Source organism: Phascolarctos cinereus, unplaced genomic scaffold, assembly GCF_003287225.1.
Source record: "Phascolarctos cinereus isolate Bilbo 61053 unplaced genomic scaffold, phaCin_HiC Scaffold_726;HRSCAF=1367, whole genome shotgun sequence".
In the NCBI taxonomy this organism is placed as follows: Eukaryota; Metazoa; Chordata; class Mammalia; order Diprotodontia; family Phascolarctidae; genus Phascolarctos; species Phascolarctos cinereus.
This window is the reverse complement of record NW_027556098.1, coordinates 69,730,140-69,752,907: the sequence shown is the minus strand read 5'-3', so window position 1 is coordinate 69,752,907 and position 22,768 is coordinate 69,730,140. Positions and strand designations below refer to the sequence as shown.

General features: G+C 35.1%; 1 protein-coding gene across 1 annotated transcript in view; it reads right to left on the bottom strand.

Moving 5' to 3' along the window:
• DMD (dystrophin) overlaps positions 1–22,768 on the bottom strand; it is a 1,828,382-nt gene that overhangs the window by 1,442,487 nt on the left and 363,127 nt on the right. The window contains 4 exon segments of the mRNA XM_078146592.1: positions 7,777–7,926; positions 11,072–11,206; positions 15,052–15,234; positions 16,335–16,505. Of these exon segments, the coding sequence (XP_078002718.1) occupies positions 7,777–7,926; positions 11,072–11,206; positions 15,052–15,234; positions 16,335–16,505 (639 nt within the window).

Here is a 22,768-nt window from a genome sequence, read left to right as displayed (position 1 = left end):
TTCATGACCCCTTTTAGGGTTTTCCTGACAAAGATACTAGAATGGTTTGCCATTTCCTTCTCTGGCTCATGGTACAGATAAGGAATTGAGGCAAACAGGGCTAAGTGACTTGCCTAGGGTCACACAGTTAGCAAGTGTTTGAGGTCAGATTTGAATTGATGAAGATAAGCCTTTCTAATTCTAAGCCCAGAGCTCTACACACTCTATCTTTGTAGGCACTAAGTTTTTCATCTATGTGTCCTTATAATACCTAGATTCTATGACTAAGCGGAACTACTCAATAGGGAAAATTTTGTCAGGTTTCACTGGATAGATACCACTGCTGCTTTACAAATTTTCAGTTTGATGTTGAATTAGCTCCATATTCTGTCTGGTATATTCATAGAGGGTAAGCAGATCTACTAGACTCATCTTGTTAATTTTCCTTTGTATTTACTGCATTGTTAGACATATGACAATTATTAAAATTCAGTAATTATTTTCAGCTTTGTCTTTCTATGTTGGGGATATCAGGGCAGTTTTCCTTGATAATGTTTTGAAATATAATGTCTAGGATCTTTCTTTGATTATGCTTTTCAGGTAGTTCAGTCTTTCTTAAATTATCTCTCTTCAACCTATTTTCTAGGGCAGTTGATTGTCCAATGAGATATTTCATATTTTCTTCTATTTTTTTCATTCTTTTGAATTGATTTATTGTTTCTTGATGTCTCCTGGGGTCATTAGCTTTTAATTGCCCAATTCCAATTTTTAAGAAATATTTAGCTTCAGGGTGCTTTTGTAAATCTCTTCCCACTTGGCCAATTTTGTTTTTTAAAGTGGTAGCTATTTTCTTCAATATTTTTGGTGCCTGTTATTGCTTACTGAATAAAGGATTACATCCTCACGCTAAGTTTCCCCCTACTCATACACATATACTCTGGTCCAATTCTGTCTTTAACTCTCTAAAAATTGAAGATAAACTGGACTACTTGTCATTTTTGGAAGATACTTTGTCCTTCCTGAATTTCACAGCCTTGCTAATGTGTTGTTGTTTTTTTCCCTGTCACCTAAAATATATTCTATTTTTGGTACTTAATTTTGTGTCCACAGTGTCTATTTTGATGAATTCATTAGTTCCTAAACCAACCAACCAATCTTTACCTCCTACTTCTCAACTTCCCTATTTCTACTGTTTACACTTTCATTTTCCCAGGCAGGGAGGTTCAAAACCTCATCTTCATCTTCATTACCTAACCAGCTGCCAATTCTCATTGATTCTGCATTAGCAAGATTGCTTATGTTTGTTCTTTCCTTTGCCCTCCCATTTTAATTACCTTTGTTTAGACACCCATTGTCTTTATCTTGGAATGCTGTAATTCTGAATTGCTTTTTCCTCACCTAGAATCTATTTCCAGTCTATCTTTCAGTTTTATAATAATGTCAGTTCTGATATTATTCTTCTACTCAAAATCCTTTGGTGCTTCCCCACTGCAGGCTGAGTATTTTCCTTTCATTCATGTACATAGTATTGGTCTCCTGCTTACCTTTTATCCTCATGACTCTCATGTGATCTAGTTATATATAGTTTCACTTATGTAAAAATCCTTCCACTGACATGTTTTAGTAGACGTCTTAAAATATAATTATGACTAGAAGAGTCAGCATTCTGTACCCATTCTGGTACTTTACATTACAAATTTCAAACTATTTCCATATCTCATCTTGCATCTGTGTCTTAGTCACATTAACACAATCCTGAAAAACAGGATGCTTAAAAGGCTTAAACTCCCATCTCCATCTCTAGTATTCATATCATTCCCTTCTTTAAAGACCCAGTTCAGGTGCCAACATCTCCTTAAAGTCTTTGGTAATCTCTTCCCAGCTAAAAAAAATCTCCCTCACTTCTTGAATTTCTAACAGTACTTGTACCATTCTTTTGCACTTCCATCTTAATTTGCTTTTATATACTTCTCATAGAATCATAGAATTTTAAAGATGGAAATAACCAAAATTATCAAAGGACCTCCTTTTACAGATGTGTTAAAGGTACAAAAAAAGGGATGTGATATGGGTAGTAAGTTCTAGATCCAGGATTGGAATTGTGCCTTCAGACTTCAATATCTGTCCTTTCCTCAAAGCCACTTTACCTTATCAACTAGATTGTAAGTTTTGGCAGGTATCTTTATTCTTTCAGTACCTTGTCTTCAGGTTAGGTATTGACAGTTAGCTATTCCTTTATATTCCCTAATACTCATGTGATATGATTTTGAGTTGCCTCATCATTCTAGCCATTTTATTATCAATATGTTTCAACTTGTCACTGTCTCCCCTCAAATGTGGCCCCAACACTGAACACAGTTCTACAAATTCAATCTAAGTCAGTGTGCAGCAAGACTATCACTTCTATTTTATAAGCTTTTAATGGAACCTAAACCTACATTTGGTTTCTTAGCTGCTATGTCACATTATTGACTTATATTGAGCCCACATTTCCTTAAAATCCTCCAGTTTTTTCCATAATTAATCATATCAACTTGTATTGCAACTGCATAGTTGATTTTTTTCTTAAGTGCATGACTCATGAACAAAAGGAGCTAAACAGCCAGTCAAAGGTATTCTATACTTCAAGAACTAAGATATATAATCTGATATTCTGATCCCCATTTCAGGGAAAATTTAGTACTTCATGACACTTTAATCTTCAAGTACAGTTCACAGTGCTGATATAGTGCCCATTAAACACCGATCATTTCAAGTTTTCTCCTTAGTCCATAAAAAGTGACTTGATCAATAAACCAATATTAAAGTTATTCCTATCTCTTGTATTTTCTACCAGAAAAAAATATTTTCTTCAGCAGCAAAAGAAGTTGGACATCAGTGGTTTTTAAAGTATGTTTTACTTCTTCATTGATCAAAATGCCTTGAATCTAGCCTTTTAATATCACCTCTTTCATAAGACTTTTCAAAGCTTACTCATGGCCCTGGAGTGAAATTGTGAATATTTCATCAATCTTAAAGACTATGATTCTCTAATAATCTGATTTGGAGATTTATGGAAGAGCATGGTCAGTACTCAAGAGGTTTGGTGGTTCTTATCTCCTGGGATAATTCGGAAGTCTCTGCCTTTCCAGATCTATGGTTGGCAAGTTGATAAATGCTGTATAAGTTAGAAAACAGGCCACCTCTGAATATAGGCCACATTCCTTTCCTAAAATAAGATCTCTAAAGGAAAAATTATACATAGATTCATGAATGTATGTGTATATATTGTGTATGTTTGTATTACACATACACAAAGGCATGTGTGTTCTAGGTTTACTTCATATATAAAAATTTATGTGACCTATAATTTGGTTTATCATTCAGTATATAATATAATACATATACCTGTATATAGCATATACTTACTTTCTACTTATATATAGATATATAGATATATAAACACACTAAAATTCGTAGGTGCAGAATAGATTTTTATTATAGGTCACATGCAGATTTTATTATGTCATGTTTAGGTATGTGTAAATATAGCATGTATTTGGGGAAAATAGCATTTATATCAAACTTAGGACTTCTATAAGCAATCTGAAAATAGCAAAAGGTTAAGTAGTATACAGTGACTTTAGCTGACTTATTCATAGGATTTAGAGCTGGAAGGATCATGTAGTCTTGCCTCTTCATTTTAAATATAAGGGTTTTTGTTTTAGTTTTTTTAAATAATAAGTAGCTTAGAGAAGTGATTATTGTCCAAGATCACTCATGTAGCAAACAATAGTGCCAGGATTTGAATGTAGGTCCTGTGACCACAAATCCAGGGATCTTTCTGCATTGCATCTTTTATTACTCCACTGGATCATATTTATAACCTGCATCTTGTCATTCAGGATGACTACCTCTCTCACTGTCCTTAAAAATGCAAAGTGATTGGGGGAATCAAAACAGTCCTCCTCATGTCTTTTAACACTTGAACTGAGCTTTGAGGAGACCCAGAAGTTCCAAGAAATTGAGGTGAGGGAGAAAGCATTTCAAGCATAAGGGAGGTAGTTTATACAAATGCATGGAACCATGAGATGGGATGGCTTGTAACAGTACCAATTAAGTAGGCTAGTGTACAAGTTGAATTTATGCTTGAGTTCCCAATTATCCAGGTAACCAAGGGCTGTATGAGGACTGGATGTATCAGTTAAGATACAGAGTGGCTTTGACATACCAACAATCCTTTGCAGTGACTGAGAATAAATCCATCTGAAAACTCATACCAGCTTTGAAGTAGACCCTGGGCCATTTGGAGGTTTATGGATCTTCAAGAGAAATACTTATCTTCAGAGACTTCCCTAATTGTTGGTTAAGGGGCTCTTGGACATTCTGTTTAAACCATCTTATTTTATTGCCTGTTCTCTAGCCTTGAACTGTGGACTGCTTATCACCAAGAATGCCCTCTGATTTGTGTATCAAAGGGGCACAGCTCAGATAACCTGGAATTCCTCACTCCCTCCACCCCCCCCACTTCCCTAGGGGACGGGACTCACTGACTCATTCCTTTCTAAGCCCACCTTTCCCACAAATTCTTTACTTGTTTTGTTCAACATAGGCTGGACAGTACCTATGTGCATGTTTTTTTTCTTCCCTGCTTAATAAAAACTCTTATTTAATTTTACAGGCATCATCTTCCTCTGTTTTTGTTTGTTTCTTTTGTTTTGTTTTGTTCTTTAGATTTAGATATTTAGAACTGGCCTTTGTATTCTCTCCTGGAGAAAGAGAGATTTAAATACCCTAAAGATAAATCAGCCAGAAAACTGCATTGGCCAGTTTCACTAACTCTTGGAGTATGTAGGGTGCTGAGGGTGAGGAGGGGAGATGAGTAAGTAGCCTGGAAAGAAGCTGAAATCATATATCAAACATCAAAGTTAAATGTCAAACAGGTAGTTCCTTGAGGACAGGATTGATTACGCACACCCCCAGGGTTATCCAGGATTTAAAAAAAAAAGGACAGAATTATTGTTTTACTTTAGCCAGCAACCAAAATCAAGAGTCTTATTGTCTCAAACTAATCCAGCACATTTTCTTTCTTAAACATAATCATTTACAACAGTATTTGGAAAAATCAATTCTAAGATTCCCTTGCTTAGGACATTCATGTCCTAGGACATGATAACCTGGGGCTGTGTGCTTCACATCAAAATGGTAATCTCAGTCAAATCCCAGTCAAAACATCAAGAAGAATGACTGAACTAACCTAAATAACTATATCTTTGTACTATGTACTGCTGTTAAAAGAGATAAATGGAACTGCACAGACCCTGAAGAAATGGGACTGGATGGCTGTTATCTATCACTTTAATCTGACATCAAGTCTTTGTTCTGACCTCAGTAAATTAAAGGCCAGAACAAAGGAAAATGGTGAGGACATTAACTTTAAGTGATGTGCACTAAGGGAAGCTTTATATTTGCTTACTTCCTTGTTACTGGGGGAAAAGTTTTATTGTTCCTCAACTCTCACTTTATCCTCTACCAAGATGGAAGGGAAGGTTTAAAATGGGTAAATCTTGCTTTCCAATTCTCTGACCCTTGTACACCACATTTAGTAATTAGCTTTTTGCAGAGGAAAAGAGATCTCAATTAATGCTTAGAGGAAGTCAAGCATTTCTTTATGGACGCTTAGCTCCTATCTTGCTTAATTACAGGTTTTGTTGAAATTCCACACTATTTATTTCCCTATCTTAATAATTTTATTTCACATGACTTGAATAGTTTCATGTTATTTTAAATAACTTTTTAAAAAAAGTTATTCATTGAAGAACAAGTCTATTTTATAAGTGACCAACCAAAGAAAATTCTGAGTTCCATTTCTGTAGTGACATCACTTTACTTCTAGGACAGGAGAAAACCAAGGGAGTTATCTTGTTCTTTATTTAACTAGTATACCTTTCAAAGGTAGAACTGTTCATATAAGGAAGAATTTAGGGGTAAGATTTACTCTAAAACTCTTCTACTCTTTCATTTTCTAAACTATAGGATTGGCACAAAGTCAACAAGTATTTGGCCATTGAAACTCTACAATGTCATTCCATCACATTGCTTGTTCCTCAGTCTCCTAGCACCATTACATCCATTAACTATCCTCACACTAACAGAAGAAGGAAGGGAGAAGGGAAAGAAGAGGAAGGGGAAGGGGGAGGGGAAAGGAAGAGGAAAGGAAAGGGAGAAGAAGAAGGGGAAGGGAAACAAGGGGAAGAAGGGGAAAAGGAGGAGAAAGAGGAGGAAGAAGAAGTAAAAGAAGAAGAACAAGAAGAAGAAGAAGTTGTTGTTTGCTGTTATTTTTTGTTTAGGGAAGATTCGATGAAGGAAAATTTTGTTCAGGCTGATATTTTTGTTCCACCCTCTGAGATAGACCATCAGAATCCAGGCCTGGGAAAAGCTAAACTATAAGCCATATATGTTTTGGGACATTTATTTTCACCCTGTCCGTTGCCAGCTCTTGGCAAAGTGGATAGAGCACTAGGCCTGGATTCAAGAAGACCTGAGTTCAAATCTGGTCTTGAACACTTACTAGGTCTGTGACCCTGAACTTAAATCTTCTTTTTACCTCAGCTTCCTCAACTGTAAAATAGGGATAATAATAGCACCTATCTCCAAAGGTGATTGTAAGGATCGAATGAGATAATATTTATTTAAAAAATTGCTTACCACAATTCCTGGAATAGAGTAGGCATTATATAAATTCTTGTTCCTTTCTCTTATCTGCCCCTTCCCATTTTCTGCTCTGACATCAGGACACTGCACTTAGCAGTGTTCCCCCTATCCTCTCTCAGAGAATTTTAATGAAATCATCATTACCTTTGCCCCCCCCCAAATACGTATCAATGCACTGTTTCTTCTCTCATATATATTTAACTAATTGCATCATAACTTCCTTCCTGGGCCACCATATTTCTATATGCATTTTGTCAGCCATTAGAATATAGAATCCTTGAGAGCACGAACTATGTGTTTGTTATTTGTGCCAAAGAGCTTGGTTCATAATAAGCACTCAATAAATGATTTTCATTCATGCATTCTTTGTTATAGGGATTATTATCTGAGTGTGGGCTGAGAGGAGGGACATATTAGCAAATAAAAATTTTCTAAAACAAAAGGTATCAATTTTTAGAGCATAACATATATTATAAAAAGTAATATAATATTTTATGGTCCTTGAAGTCCAAAAGTTAAGTTCACTATTTCTATACACAGAAATAATAAATATATCACACTTTTTAAACAGTAGAACAACTAACATACAATATACATGTATGGGGCATTCCATCTTCTGTTTATGTGCCTTAACACAAATTTCCCCCTCTTCACTCCTTTTTAGAGAACACTATTTCTTTACCTTCATCAGGTAGAATGCTTAGTTTCATTCAAAGTATAATTCAGGAGCTACCTTTGAAAAGAGTTCTTTCCCAGTCCTCTCCCATTCCCACTTAACATTCTCTCCCTCTTAAAATAACTTTGTACTTTGTATTTCTTTGAATAAACTTTGTATTTACTTACTTATGTAAGCGCCTCACAGCATATTCTGTTTTGGTTTTGGTTTTATATGGGGGGGGGTTGCATTTTGTGCTTAGGTACTTCATAATTGTTTGGTGAATAGAATTGAATACATGTATAAATGTGATTACTTCTTGCATAATAATATATGTATGTGTATATATATGATTTTATATATACATATTCATGTAAAAAGTAATGGTATTTTTTGAAGGCATTATCATGATTGATTCAAATAGATCTTTAATATTATGTTCATCATACCTCTTGATGAAGCTCTTCCCAACGAGAATTAAATTTCTCAAGTTTTTCATTGATCAGCTCATCCAGGACTCCACCGTCTGTTAGTGTCTGTGCCAGCTCCCGAATCTGATTTCGGTTATCTTCTGGATGCCGCATTAAGCTTTCAAGTGACTGAAAAAATTTTAAATGACTATTTTTCTTTTTTTAAAAATACACTAAGAGTCATCAAGAACACTAAATATTTCATTTAATATATCATCTAGATTCATATAGTTAAGATACAACCACATTATTGCAATTACCCATGTGTATTTCTAATCTCCTATATTATAAGCTCACAGAGAGCAGAGACTAACTTGAATTTATCTTTGCTTCTCTTTCAGCACTTTGCTCAATATTTTCACTTATTATTTACACAAATTTCTTATTTATTAAATTCAAATTCAAGGTCTTTCATCGTCTTTGTTGACCTGCTTTGGATACCGTTAGTTAATTTCCCTTCTATTCTTTGGCATTCATGGCATACAGATTTGAATACAGAATTCTAGATATGTCCAAAGAAGACTAGAGTAGAGTAGAACTATTATTTCCTTTATGTTCTTATTAATAAGACTACGTATGCGTTACAGTTATAGGTGACCCAAAATTTAAAGGTGCACAGTGATGCAAAAAAGCTCCACGTAGGACAGGCTCCATCCCCCTCTGTGGAGAATCTACAGGAGAACATAGACAGCAATCACATAAAAGGAGAAGTCATGGTTGAGTTTTAGTTTTTCACTGCTGGAGAGAATACATATACTGATTAGCTCATCAATCCATTGAAATATTGGAGTATTAATTTACATTGACTTCTTATTTTTATACTTCAAGGTACCTCTTCCTCCACTTGTAAATGTAAACCTTTATATTTATTAAATTTTCTCCTTGTTATATTTGGCCCCTAGCTCCATTCCATCAAAATCATGGTTTCATAGAAAGTTCAAGCTACCAGGGTGCATAGAGATGGTCTAGCTTAGCCACATTTCACAGATAAGAAAAATGAAGTGCAGAGACTAGGTTCTTTTTCAGTATTACTGGGCTAGTAAATGGTGAAGCTAAAGCTAAAACCCAGCTATTATGAACAAGATAGTTTAATTGCTAGAGAGCAGATGGTATAATGTTAACAGAAGACAAAGAGAAAGGTGTTATTTTAAAAATGTATTTTGTTACTGTCTTTAATATCAAGGAGAGTGGTCTTCAAATAGTGATTTTATTGATATAAGGTAAACTTCTTGAACAACTCCTATTACCCATGCTTCTGCTATACATCTTCTAATTTTAGAAAGTTGTCTGGGTCATTGATTGGTTACAATATTTTCCCATAGCCACACAGCCAGAATTTCAGAGAAAGGACTTAAAACCAGGTCTTCCTAACTCTGAGGTCAACTCTCTATCCACAATAATACACTGCCTCTCATGAAGATAAATGAAACTAAAGGTGATATCTGCAAACTATATTCTTTTATTACGTGTATAAAGACCCTAAAATAATACCTCAAAATCTAATAAATTTTCTATTAACATTTTTTTTTAGAATTTATGTCTAAAGTTAAAGAAAGGCTCTATAATTAAAATAAAATTCAAATAATCTTTCCTTTTTATAGGTCCAGATTTCAAATATAAAGTAGGAATTAAATCATACATTGAAATACTGCCAAAAACCAATAAAAATTCCTTTTAAAAGGCAAGTATATGCTTTTCAGTGGGAGAGATTTTATAAGGAAATTTAATGATGCTCCAATTTGTGGGTAAATTTTGGAATCAACCTCTGGGGCCAAGGACAAATGTTTGAATGCCATGAGAAAAAGTTCATGAGAAGACTAGGATACTATAAGGAAAAATGGTATAAAGCAGTGGTGTCAAACTCAAATCGAAACAGGATCCATTAAACTGTATGTAAGTATCCTTGTAGGATATTGACCCAGAAAACCACATATTAACATTATGCATGTTTTATTATATTCTTTAAAAATGTGTTAAATATTCCCAAATTCATTTTTATCAGGTTGGAGGCACACTGAGGAGTTTTATGGGCCATGCAGCTGCCATCGTATATTCGACACCTCTGCTATAAAGCCCTGAAAACAGCAGGTAGGGCTAAAACAAATTGTGTATGTATGTGTATGTGTGTGTGTGTGTGTGTGTGTGTGTGTGTGTGTGTATTAAAATGTGTGTATGTATACATATAAGGAGGGGGAGGGAGACACAGGAGTAGGGAGAGAGAGACAGAAACAGAGAAAAAGAGGGATAGATAGATACAGAGAAAACAAAAGAGAAATAATTAAAGAAAAGAGAGAATGAGAGAGAGAGGAGGGAAATAGAGAGAATGAGGGAAAGGGAAAGAAGAAGAGAGAGAGAGGGAGAGAGGAGGATTAAACAATCTGAAGGATCTGCATACTACAGGTGGGTTATAACGAGTAAAATGCTTATTATTATACTAGGTAAGAAGTATGGGACAAAGGAGGGAAATAAGTGCTCTGGAGTTATTCAAGGAGGGAGAAAATACTGCCCATTAGGTGAATAAGGTAAGGTTCCATGCATATAAGTCAATCTCGAAGAAGGAAAAAGCATCTGAAAAACAAATTTGAGAAGGCAAGTCATTCTAGCCATGAAGGACAGCTAGCTTTATGTGGACGCACACAAAACAGTGTTTCAAGTTTGGGGATCAGTTTATAGTTTAATCTGACTGAAACAAACATTTCATAAAGGGGAGCAATGTGAAATAAAGTTGAAAAGGTAGGTGGGAGCCAATTTGTAAAGGGCATGCAAGGATTACCATTTTCTCCTACAGGAAATAGAGCACTACCAAAGAATCAGAGGAGTGACATAGTCAGAATTTTGCCCTGGGGAAATTATTTTGGAAGCTGTGTAAAGAAAGGATTATAGAAAGGAGAGACTGCAGGCAGATATATCATTTTGTAGATTATTGCAATAATGAACAGGGAAAAATAATGAGATCCTGAACTAGAGTGGTGGTGTGAGTAAAGACAAAAGAAAACAAAGTAATGATGGCAATAGAAGTGACAAGAATTTGAGATGGACATTTCCTTTTTCTGGCCTGTGGGCCATCACATCCTTCTTCAAAGACTTTTTCAGCAATGAGACAAAGAGACTGAGTGAGGCATAGTAAATTCCCTCCCTCCAGTAAACTCCAAATGTGGATGAAAATCACTTCAAATTAATGGTAAAATTTATACTTGTACTGTTTGAGGACACTTCCTTTTTATTTTGAGACTCTGTACATTCATCATATCATTTGTGATGATGTTGCACTTACATCTAGAGCTTCAGAAATTTCCTCAGCTCCACCCGGGATGTTTTCAGTTGCTTTAAGTTTGGTTTCTACCTCGGTTAGCCACTTGTTTTCAGTCTCCAGGTATGACATTAACTCACACCAGCATGCCCAGACCTCCTAAAAATTAACAAATACACACCATTACTTCAATGTAATGCATAGAAGTGATTAACTCTCAAAAACACATTTGTAAGACTTTCAAAAATATAATATGCATGATTTTACTCTAGTCCTAAAATTAACTATCTAACTTGTTGTTGTTCAGTCATGACCAACTCTTCATGAACACATCTGGGGCCTTCATGGCAGAGATACTGGAGTGGTTTGCCATTTCCTTATCTAGTACATCCATTTTGTCAGACAGTCAGAGGTTAAGTGACTTGCCCAGGGCCCCACAGCTAGGAAATGTCTGAGGTTGGATTTGACCTCAGGCCTTCCTGGCTCTATGCCCAATGCTCTATTGAGCCACCTGCTGTCTCCAATGTCTTTCTAAATTCTTCTCTAAATCTTTCATTCATTTGGAGGATAGTGGAAGCCAACTTTGTTTTTTAAAATGACTATATTTCAAAAAATATTTAATCCTTGGTTATCCAGCATTCCTATGATAATAAGTGTGTTAAGGAGACCTCTTTAGACTAGCAGTTGGAAAATCATTGGAAGTAGATTCAGAAAACCTAGATTAGAATCTGCCTCTGCCATTAATTATTATATGGTCCTTGACAAGTCGTTTTCCTTTTCTAAGTCTCAGTTTATCATCTATTTAAACGGAATGATAATGATTATATTAAAATATAAGAGACTCTTCTAGTAACAAGCATAATCTGAGTACTCAATAATTAGCAATTAAAGATTAATAGGTTACACAGGATAATGTTTTAAATTTATTTTAAATTGGAAGTGACTCATTTGGGAAAAAAAAAACCTGAAAAAACTTTGCTATGTAGTCTCAATACCCAATTTTCCACCTCTCATTTCCATATCTTTGCAGAGGCTATTTGCCATGCCTAGAATACTTTCCCTCATTTCTTCTGCCTCTCAGAATCCCCTAAAAAGCCTTCCTCCAAGCTTAGTTCCTATATCAATATTTTCCTCCAATGTCAACATTTCACTACTCTCCCCTCCTTTCTAGTTAATGTCTTTCCTTGTAGAACAAAGTAAAACAAATTTTAAAAACCCTGCCTTTTCTTTACCTTTTAAAATATGTTTTTTTTTGATTCTCTAATACAATGTAAACTTCTTGGAAATAGGGACTACTATATTTTTGTAGCATCAGCACCTAGTGCAATGTCTAGGTGCTTAATAACTGCTGTTTATTTGTTTTCATTTTACCCTGAGTTCATACTTTAGTACTCCAAGATTTTTGTGATTTTATTGGTGTGTTTAATCCCTCCATCAATGCAGATCTCCATCTCTGCATATAGTGTTTATGAGTCATTACTGAAAAACATTATCTTATGGCAAAGCTAGTAATCAACCTCTTTTTGAACTAAATCAAGCTGGTCATCAGCAAATAGACATATGGTTTATTATCAAGTCCATACTCAGAACCTGTCTAACATGGTAGTAACTTCATGAGCTTATGTTCTGTTTCTTTAGCTTTTAAGTACCTCCAGGTCCCTATGAAGGACTGGAGTAAGAAGATAGTGAAGTTTAGCCATATCCTATTTAAAATTAAAGTATCTAACTGAGTAAGATAAATCAGAGAGGCTACAGAGTAGTCATTAAATAAATTCTTAAATAATTTCTATCTTGTTTTATCTTGATTTTTAAAAGTTAGTGACTTGATCTTGTTTTATCTTGATTTTTAAAAGTTAGTGACTTGATCATGGTCTCTCAATCTCCCTTCGACCCTCTACCACTCATGGAACTCTGGGATTCCTAGTGAAAGGCAGAGGTGAAGTCCTCTTCTACCTTGGCAGCATGTTTATTATTCCCACTTGGCAGTCAGGTCTGGCACTCAGCTACGTGAGCTTAAACTTGGGTCTCAGCTTTTTCTGCTTTGTGTTTCTTTGTTTGATCATAGGTGACTAAGTAGTAATTCTGAGGTGGACATTTCCAGCTTTGGAAGCCCTCTTCTGAATTTGAGAATTCCAGACATCCTGGATGTTAAATTAGTGTGAGAATTGCACCCTAAATCCACTCCTTGCCACTAGATTTTGATGACTCTGGAAGACAGAGTGGGGCTGACTACTTTGCTTAATTCTGCCTCATTTAAATTCAATTTATCTTCAAGTCAAAACATCACCCTGTGATGTCATTGGTTCTTTTTGACAATGAAGGACTAACAGCAATAAATCCACTGCAGAGCATTTATATCAGAGACAATTATAACTGAGGGGAGAAAGCTCTGAGTCTTGGCCTGGCTTGCAAAAAGACATAAACCTAGAGGCAGTGGTTTGGACAGTACATAGACAAGGACTCAGATTTAGAGGTCTCATTTTTACATTTTTGCTTCCATCCAGATATAAAGAATATCCTTTAATAAATCTCTTTGGGACATACAAGTCTGGTGCATGGATTGCTTCCCTTTTTGTTCCTTAATGTGGACGCTGGGTTACCACATAATCAATCATTCATTCAGAGAGGCATTTGCCACCAAATGAAGTAATTGACATGGACAGGATAAACAGACAAAGTCTTCTCATTTAAAAATTATTCCAACTTCGATTTTCTACATTTAATTTGCTATATTGAATAGTTCTAATTTAAACCTTCACAGAAAAGACTCAGTGAATAAAGAATATCTATTGCCAAGACTATGACATTCATATAGATGGAGTAGGTTTTCTACATAAAGGTAAACATATAGAGTAGGCCCACTAATATGTGAATCTCGACAAACAGTACAGATGGACAACAACTTAGATTCAGAGCTAAACAGAGGGAAAGTGTGCTGGGTCGTCTTTAGAAAACTATACATTTCATTAATAACCCCAATCTTTGCTTTGGGGGTGGGGAAAAAGATCTCTTACCTTTAATACCAACATTCTACTAGTATTTCATGAAAGTGAGGTAAGGAAATCAATAGTCTCCAAAGAATTCTTCAAGAATTTCACATAGAGGACAATGGAAAGGGGCATGGTGGGTGTGATCCAGGAGCAACATGTAATCAGTGAAGAACTTAAAAAAAAGGTGTAAAAGATGTCATTAAAGAAATATGTAGCAGGAAGAGAAAAAGGGCTGGTTATGTAGATTGGGCATATCATAGGTGTGCTCCACTGGTATGTTCACAATTTCAGGTTAAAGAACACTTCCATCAAGCTGAGTAGACCCCCACCGTCTTGTCTTCCCTTTGGGCAACTTATGGATGGACATGGACAAAAGTTACACAGTAGAGACAGGTATAGGTGGGTGGTGATATCCATCAGTGGATAGAACTTCCAAATGGGTGTGGTCATGATTCCATTTGAGTATGAATCCAATTTAGGACTATAATAATAAACATCACTAGACCAAGGGTTGAATTTATTTTTCAGCATTTTGATTACTTGAAACCCTGTACTTTCTCTAAATAGAAGATTTCACAATAGATAAATATTTTGCGCTCTTGGCATAATACAATTCCTGAGTTGCATATCATGGCCATTTTTATTCATGACACCTTTAAGGTGTAAATGGACTTGACCATGCCAACTAGGTATTCAAATATACATAGTTCAAGCTACAGAAGGGCACATTATGAGATGACAATATATTTACAGGGAGATGGCAGAAACAATTTTCTCCTTACAGAACCTGTCAAGAAGGAAAGAATCATATAATGCAAGGCAATAGTTTTTGTTTTTTGAATTACAATGGAGTGCATTTTAGAAAACTTTCTTTTATGTGAGGACATTTATGATTTTCTTTGATGTATAGAGTTAAGAATGCAGACAAATATCTGTCTAGTCAAAGCTGTATAATGAAATTTTTTTTGGTAACTTCAACAGACACAATTATCAATATAAACAAAAGCTGCTGACCTCCAAAGTCTTGCATTTTCCATTAAGTCTACTGCAGAGCCGTTGGTAGTTGGTAATTAGGGTGTCAAGTTCCTTTTTTAAGGCATCATGTGCGACAGGTGGAGCACGTGCTATGAAACTATTCATAGAGTCTGTGAGGAGTTTAACTTTGACTTCTTTCTGCAGGGCTTCCTCCTTAGCACTCTGAAAAATAAAGAAAGTCAGTTTATCAGTGTAGGGATTTACTTCTGAAGTGCTTGTGCAAAAAAATTATATATTTTTTCAAACCTCACAACATCATTTTTAGGAGTTATGTTGTTCAGTTGTTTTTCAGTCATATCCAACTTTCTGTGACTCCATCTGGATTTTCTTGGCAAAGATATAGAGTGATCTACCATTTCTCTCTCCAGGTCATTTTACCAATGAGGAAACTGAAGCAAACAGGGTTAAGTAACTTGCCCAGGGTCGCACAGATAGTAAGTGCCTGAGGCCAGATTTAAACTCAGGATGATGAATCTTTCTGACTACAGGCCCAATACTCTATCCACTGTAGCACTTAGCTGCCCATTAGATAGGTATGGTTGGCTACAGTGAGCAATAATAATAATACCAAAAACATATAAAATGCAAAGGTGACTGTAAGATTCAGTTTAAGAAAAAAATATTAAATAAATGAAACAACTTATTTTACCTTTTAAAGCTAAATAAAATCTCATTTATCTGCCATTTAATAAAAACATTCTGACAAATACTAGATTTGTGCATGTGTGTAGCTATACACACATATTTCTATCTAAATTGTACAACTGAAAGCAAACAAGGGATTAAATTTATATGTGACTAATGTTGAATTTTTAAAAAATTTCTAACGTAGAAATACAATTTTTTTTGGTAAATTACTGGTTTTATTGACTTCTGTTACATATATACAACTATATACATGTTTGCATATACATGTGAATGGATAAATTTTAAAGTTCAAAGAAGAAATAAAATTAAAATGGCCATTATGTTTAATTTTTGGATTATCAAAAGAAGATAAAATCATCTCCTAATAACAACTCTGAGGCTGGTGGGATGGGGATTTTCATAGAAAATTAAGCATCAAAATATAGGCAAGAGAACTCTGGAGATCTAGTTATTATGTAACAGTCTTTAAACTGGAAATATTTGGGTCATCTTTCCTATTAAATTAACAAATGCAAAATAGGTTCAGGAAATGACATCAGATAGAATAATGACATCAGGCAAAAGAAGTCTTTTTTTAAAAAGTTCTTTGAAACTTTTTGCATTTATGTTTTTACCTTCAGTTCCTCGACTGCTTTTTGGAGCTCCTCAGGTGTTTTATACTCAAAATCCCTCTCCAAGTATTCTTCTTCTGCTTGTGTTATCCATTCATGCATCTCGGACAGGTCTTTTCGAAGGCTTACAGTCTTATCCAAACCTCCTTTCAGGGCTTCCTTTTTTGCACGAGCCTTAATTAAAAAAAAAAGTTTTAAAACCAATCTGGTATTGCTACATTAATGTTAAAGGGTGTACAAATAATGAAAAGTACAGACTGTAAAAATGAATTACGAAATAGTTGCTGGAAAAGAAAACAGCGAAATTAGCTAATGAACATTAGCTATTATCTTTTTGTTGATGTACATTAATTTGTTCACTCAACAGACATTTCTTAAAAACCTATTCTATTCACGATACTGTGTTTAATGTGAAAACAAATGAGCTAGGCTATCAATGTGCTTACAAGCTAAAGGGGAATAAGGGAATACATATACATAAAAAAAAAACCGAGAAAAAAAGAGAGAAATGAGTGCTAAGGAGAGGTCTAGGCAGCATGTATGAGAAGTTAAGGGAGAATTTCACCTAACAATATAAGAAGATTTGGGAAGGATTTATGAAGGAAGTAGCAACTGAATTGGGACTAAAAAAAAAAGTATTTCAACAGAAGGAAATGGTAATGAGGGGAGGGACAATCTATACCAGGCATGAGGCTTGACTTTAACAAAAGAAGAGACAAAAGAGAGGGCAAGATGAGAACAGGGAATGGAGAAAAGTCTAGTTTGACTGAAACATATGGTATATGAAAGGGCATGACAGGTAGAAATATTTTACCGAGAGTGTGAAGGGGCTTGAACAACAAGATCAGGGATTTCTCTTTTGCTCTTTAGGCAATGAGGAATCCCTAAAGGTTATTGCTTTTGTTTGTTTGTTTGTTTGTTTTTAATAAAGGAGTGATGGGCCTTAGAAATGATGCCTTAGAAAGGATCACTTAGGTGGTAGTATCAAGAGAAGAGAAAGAATGGAGACAGAATAATTGACTAGTAGTATATAACAATAGTTTCTATGAGAAGAGATGAGGGTATAAATAAATGTGGTTATTTTGGGAACTCAGAGGAGGATACAGATTGGGAGTAGTTGACAGGGAGGAGAACCCAGAAAATGTTATTCCCTAAAGCCAAGGAATAAATGAGAAATAGGAAGGGGTGGTCAATAGTTTCAAATACTGCAGAGATATCAACATGTTAAGGACTGAAAAAAGGCTACTTGATGAGGTCATTGGAGAACTCTGAGAAAATAGTTTCAGTAGGGTGTTAAGGATAGAAGCAAAATTGCTACAGTTTAAAGGATGTGGGATTGGGGAGGAAGGTGGCACACTTCAAAGGGCTGCCTTAAAACATGTTTTATTCCAGAAAGGGTAGGAGGCAGGATTCCAAGGAGGGAAAACATGAGGGCAAAGCTGAGGAAGGGATACTATGCCTTGGATTATGTCTTCATGTTCAGGCTTCTACTTCTCTAATCCAGGGGACCCTTCATTCCCTTAGTATTTTGCCCTGCTAGGATTGTCAAAATTTCCTGAAAACCAGAGAGGAGTGGGGAAGAGAGTATGAATAGATATAGGTATTTCATAAGTTGTCCTTCATGGATGGCCAGCCATTATGTTTGAAGTAATAGTAACATATCTATTGAGGTGTACAAGTGTAGGGGGCAAGCATGAGTATGGAGGGACAAACTGAACCAAATATTGAGCTATTTGAGGAAGGATTCTAAGGAACTGAGGTGGTTGGGCAAAGGGGATTGGGAGACTGATAGGGGAAAAGAGCTTTTGGCTATCACAGGGGGAAGAAAATTTTATCACTGGAGGAAAACATATCCTGCCCCTTTTCTTATACCCATTCCCCTGAATTACCATTTGGAGCCAGAATTATCAGACAGGCTCTACTAGGTCTTTTGTTGTAAGGCTGCTATAAAGCAAAATGAGAGAGTTGATATGGGTAGATCAAATAAGTCTTGTTGAGCAGTAAAGTTCCTTTCCAACTCCAAAATTCTGATTCTATCAGTATGATTGATTGGAGAGTTAAATAAGGTTTCTGTGGCTCCTAGAACAATGTAAGTAATCCAAAAGCCAAGATTTTAGTTTCTAACTAGAAAGATAGAGCAGCTTATTGCCAGACCAGGCCTAGCTAGCTTGGGGTGGGGAGGGGTATTTGGTAGAAGAATTCATAAGCAAAGTAAACCTATGTCCCCACAAAAACCATCATACAAATAAAATTTATCTGTCAGCAAAACTGATCGAATAGTGAACAAAAAAACCACATTTTATGTGTAGATACATTAATGAGAGTGGATAAAAAAAATCATGCCTTGAGAAAGGAAGGGGTATTTTTTTTTAGAATCAGGGCCAAAATCAGACTGTAGATATTTGCTTTGCAGATAATTGCTTCTTCATAACGCATTTAAAATAGCCCAGCATTTCACTATAGTAATATAAATTTTTATTTTGTGTTTTTTTCCCTGTTCTGATTAATTAATTAGGGACTCCCTAAATGTATCAACCAAAGTCTTTAGCTGGTAAGTTACAATTTTAAATTTTGTTTCCAGGAAGACATCAGTAGTATTTTTAATCTATTTATTCTAGATAATAACTTCTTCAGAATACTTCTTTCAGAAATGAATTATTTCAAGAAAAAAAAAAACAAGCCTACTAGCCTAGGGCTGTTCCTTCTGTGAGTTAATGTAACTATAATATTTTTGTAAGCAATAGCTTTTTCCATATAGCTTCACCTCCAGAAAAATTATGTTGCTTTTTCAATTCTTTTTTTTTTGTAATACCTTTTACCTTCTTGCCTACATGTTATACAGGAATGGCTAAGCGATAAATGCAGGAGGGTAAATGTTACTGGCCAGAAGTCAAAAGCCTGGAACTAAAGGAGAACTTATGGGTAGATAGTGATTGCTCTGTTTGTCATCAGGGGGACATTAAGCAAAGTAAATTGGGAAACAGGAATATAATATAACAATGTATTAAGTGCTGGAGGAGTAACCAGGAAGAAAACCAGAAATAAAATCCAAGAATTTATATATGAATGGAACCAAAGAGCTGAGTTGAACAGAGCAAGATAAAATAAAATTGGACCAAGCCAAAAGAGCCATACAAATTTCATAACAGAATTGGAAAGACAGAAGTAGAAATTAAGGAAAAGATAAAATTATATGAATCTCAATCATTGTAGAAAAAAAGTTTGTGTGTTGAAATTTGCTTAGGAACCAGTTGTGTCTGGTAGAAAAGTGACTGGGGAAAGAAACAGATAGGGAACGAGGGATAAAGTTGGACATGGAAGGCCATGAGGATAATCATGGCCTCTTCACCAATCCTGGCAGGGACCAATAATGAAGTATTACAGTTTCCAAAGGGTCAATCATAACAGAAATTATGATTAGTAATATGTGTTCTCCTCTGTACCTGCAATCCTGATACTAGTTGGCACCGTGCTAGCCTTTATCTTTTTTTTTTTTATTGGAAATCTGGAGATGAACTGTGCTGACTTCCGGGTCCTCAAGTTGACTATCAATGTAAGAGGCTGTAGTACATGAGATGCTGAAAGCAGGGCAGGGAAGAAAGGCAGCTAGATAGCACAGTGAATAGAATGCTGGATCTGGAGTCTGAAAGACCTAAATTCAAATCCAGCCTCAGATACTTACTAGCTGTGTAACCCTAGGTAAGTCACTTAATCCGTTTGTCTCCATTTCTTCAACTGTAAAGTGAGCTAGAGACAAACCACTTTTGTATTTTTGCCAAGATGCGGTCATGAAAAGTCAGGCATGGCTGAAAAATGACTGAATAATAAATGTGTGTGTATTTGTGTGTATATATGTATATACATGCATATATGTATTTTTGCACAATATATGTATACATATATATGTATATATGTGTATATATACATACATATATGGAGAGAGAGAGTTATCTCTTTCAATAGTTTGTGAGTTTCTAGAGGGCAGAGACTTTTTTTTGGCCTCTTTTTGAATCCCCAGTGGCTAGCAAAGTACCTGGCATATAGTAGGTGCTTAATAAATATTTGTTGATAAAATTATTTAGGTACAAAGACTACACATTTTCAAATGCTGACTGAAATAACATTGAGTGAGAAAGCAGCAAAAATATCAGGTGACCAGCAGTTCAGAGGTTAATACTATGGACTAGTCTTGTACTTTTTCACAAATAGGATAGATAAAATTGAATATCTAAGACTGAAAAGCCTATAGCTGAAATGAAGAATACAGAAATACATGAAGCTTGGTCATGGTAGAGACAAGATGTGAAATTATTAAGAAGTGTTTGTCTGAGGTTTCTTTTTAGTGGAGTGGGGCTGTGGGAACCATATCTCTATTTTCCTCTAAAATACAATATCTAATAAGACAATCTAGGGTGTAGATCATGACCTCAAAATGTTTCAAGGTTGCTTATAAAGCACAGACAAATTGAAAAAGAAAAAAAAAGGATTACAAAACTGGCTCAGTTTTTTAACCACTAACAGAATATTAAAATCTATATTCCATGACTATAAAGGTACCCAATATTTCCTCTCTAAATCATACTTTTTGAAATAGAAAGAAGTAGGCATACTTTGATCCTTTATGCTTCATATTTTTCAGTCTCTTTTATATAAATTTTTCTGATATTTTTCTTCTAAAAAACCAAAAATTAATGACTAAATGACACTAAAATAATAGATTTTAAAAATGGAATGAATCTTAGAGATCATCTAGGCCACCTTTCTCATCTTAAATGTGAGGAAAGTGAGGCCTAAGATTGAATACCTTGCTCAAGGTGACATAAGCAATAAATAGCAGGTTCAGGATTAGAATCTTGATTTTCTGACTACAAATCTAGGACTCTTCCCACTGTACCACTGAATCCTCTTAATAAAGCCTGTATCTAAGAAATGAAGAGATGAAAAATGACTCATTAAAATGTTTTGTTAAATTATTTCCCCTTATAATTCCTTCCATAAAAACACATTTAGGCAATTGTACTCAATGGATCTTTTTTTTATCTGATTTATAGCTGAAACCTGTTATTTATGCCATTTCCTCCATTATAATGGGGGAGGGGGTGTCCTTTAAAGCAAGCACTGTTATTTTTCTATTTGTATCTCCCATATGTTTGTAGAGAATAATCACTTAATAATTGCTATTTAAATCAATTCACTCAGTGATCTATACACATGCTTTGATTTTTTTAAAAATTCTGAGCTTAAACACAAAAGAAAAGAACATTGGGTTTTTTTTCAAATGACATAATAAATTCTACCTCTAATTTTCAAAATGATTTTGCCTCTCTTTTGTTCTTCCTTCTGAGTTTTCTTCTGTTCTCTTCTTGGTATTTTTTTAAAATGTTTCAGCAGTCCCCCTTTATTTGGCACTACTATTGCTATTCCCTCTCCTATCTATGCCCCTCTCTAGTTAAAACTACAAGAGAAAAGAAAGCCTTGTAACAAATAAGCATAGCCAAGGAAAATGAATACACACAATTGCCCTGTCCTAAAAGGTACATCTTTTTTCTCACCTTGTATCCATCACCTCTCTGTAAAGAGGTAGGTCACATGTGTCATCATAGATTGATCATTTCATCGATCAGAATTCTTAAGTTTTTCAAAGTTGTTTTTTTAAATTTTTTCAAATTTATTTGGCGGTGTTATCCTGGCACAAATTGTTCTCCTGATTCCATTCACTTTACTCTGCATTAGTTCGTACTACCAAGGATCTCTGATATAATCTCTTTTCAGTTTTTTTAGAACTTAAAAACATTCTATTACATTCATTATACAACGATTTGTTAAGCCATTCCTCAATTGATGGTTATACTTTTAGTCTTAAATTGTTTACATTTTCTCCTAAACTATTTATTCTCCTTCCAATTTTTTTCCTCTGGGAATTTCATTTCATTCTTAAATCTCTTGCTGCATTTCTTCTAGGTTATTTACATAGGACCTTAGAAAAAAAAAATTTTCTCCTTTGAATTCCTACTTGTAGTTGTTATGGAGTTAGTTTCTCTTTTGGGGAGAATCTCTGTATCTGCAGTGATATTTAAAATGTTTGGAGTATTCATTGATATACTCATCTCTCCAGGTTTAGTTCTTGAATGGAGGCTTGATGCCAGGGCAGGCTCTGATTTGTTCTGTGATTTTGGGGAAAGCAGTCAGCTTTGCTTGGTCTTCCCCTTCATAACTGGGTTCCTGCACTGATCTCCACATCCATGGGCTACATTCCCTTGGATCTTTTAGGTCACTTATGGCTTCACAGGACAAAGTGCTGGGTACTTTAGGATACCTTGACGTGAAGTGTCTTGATTACTGTTGCTCCCCAGGGATTCTATAGTTTCCACCCTAGGAATTTTTGATTATTCTGGGGTTTTCTCAGGAAAGCCCTCTGCTATCCACACATAGCACTT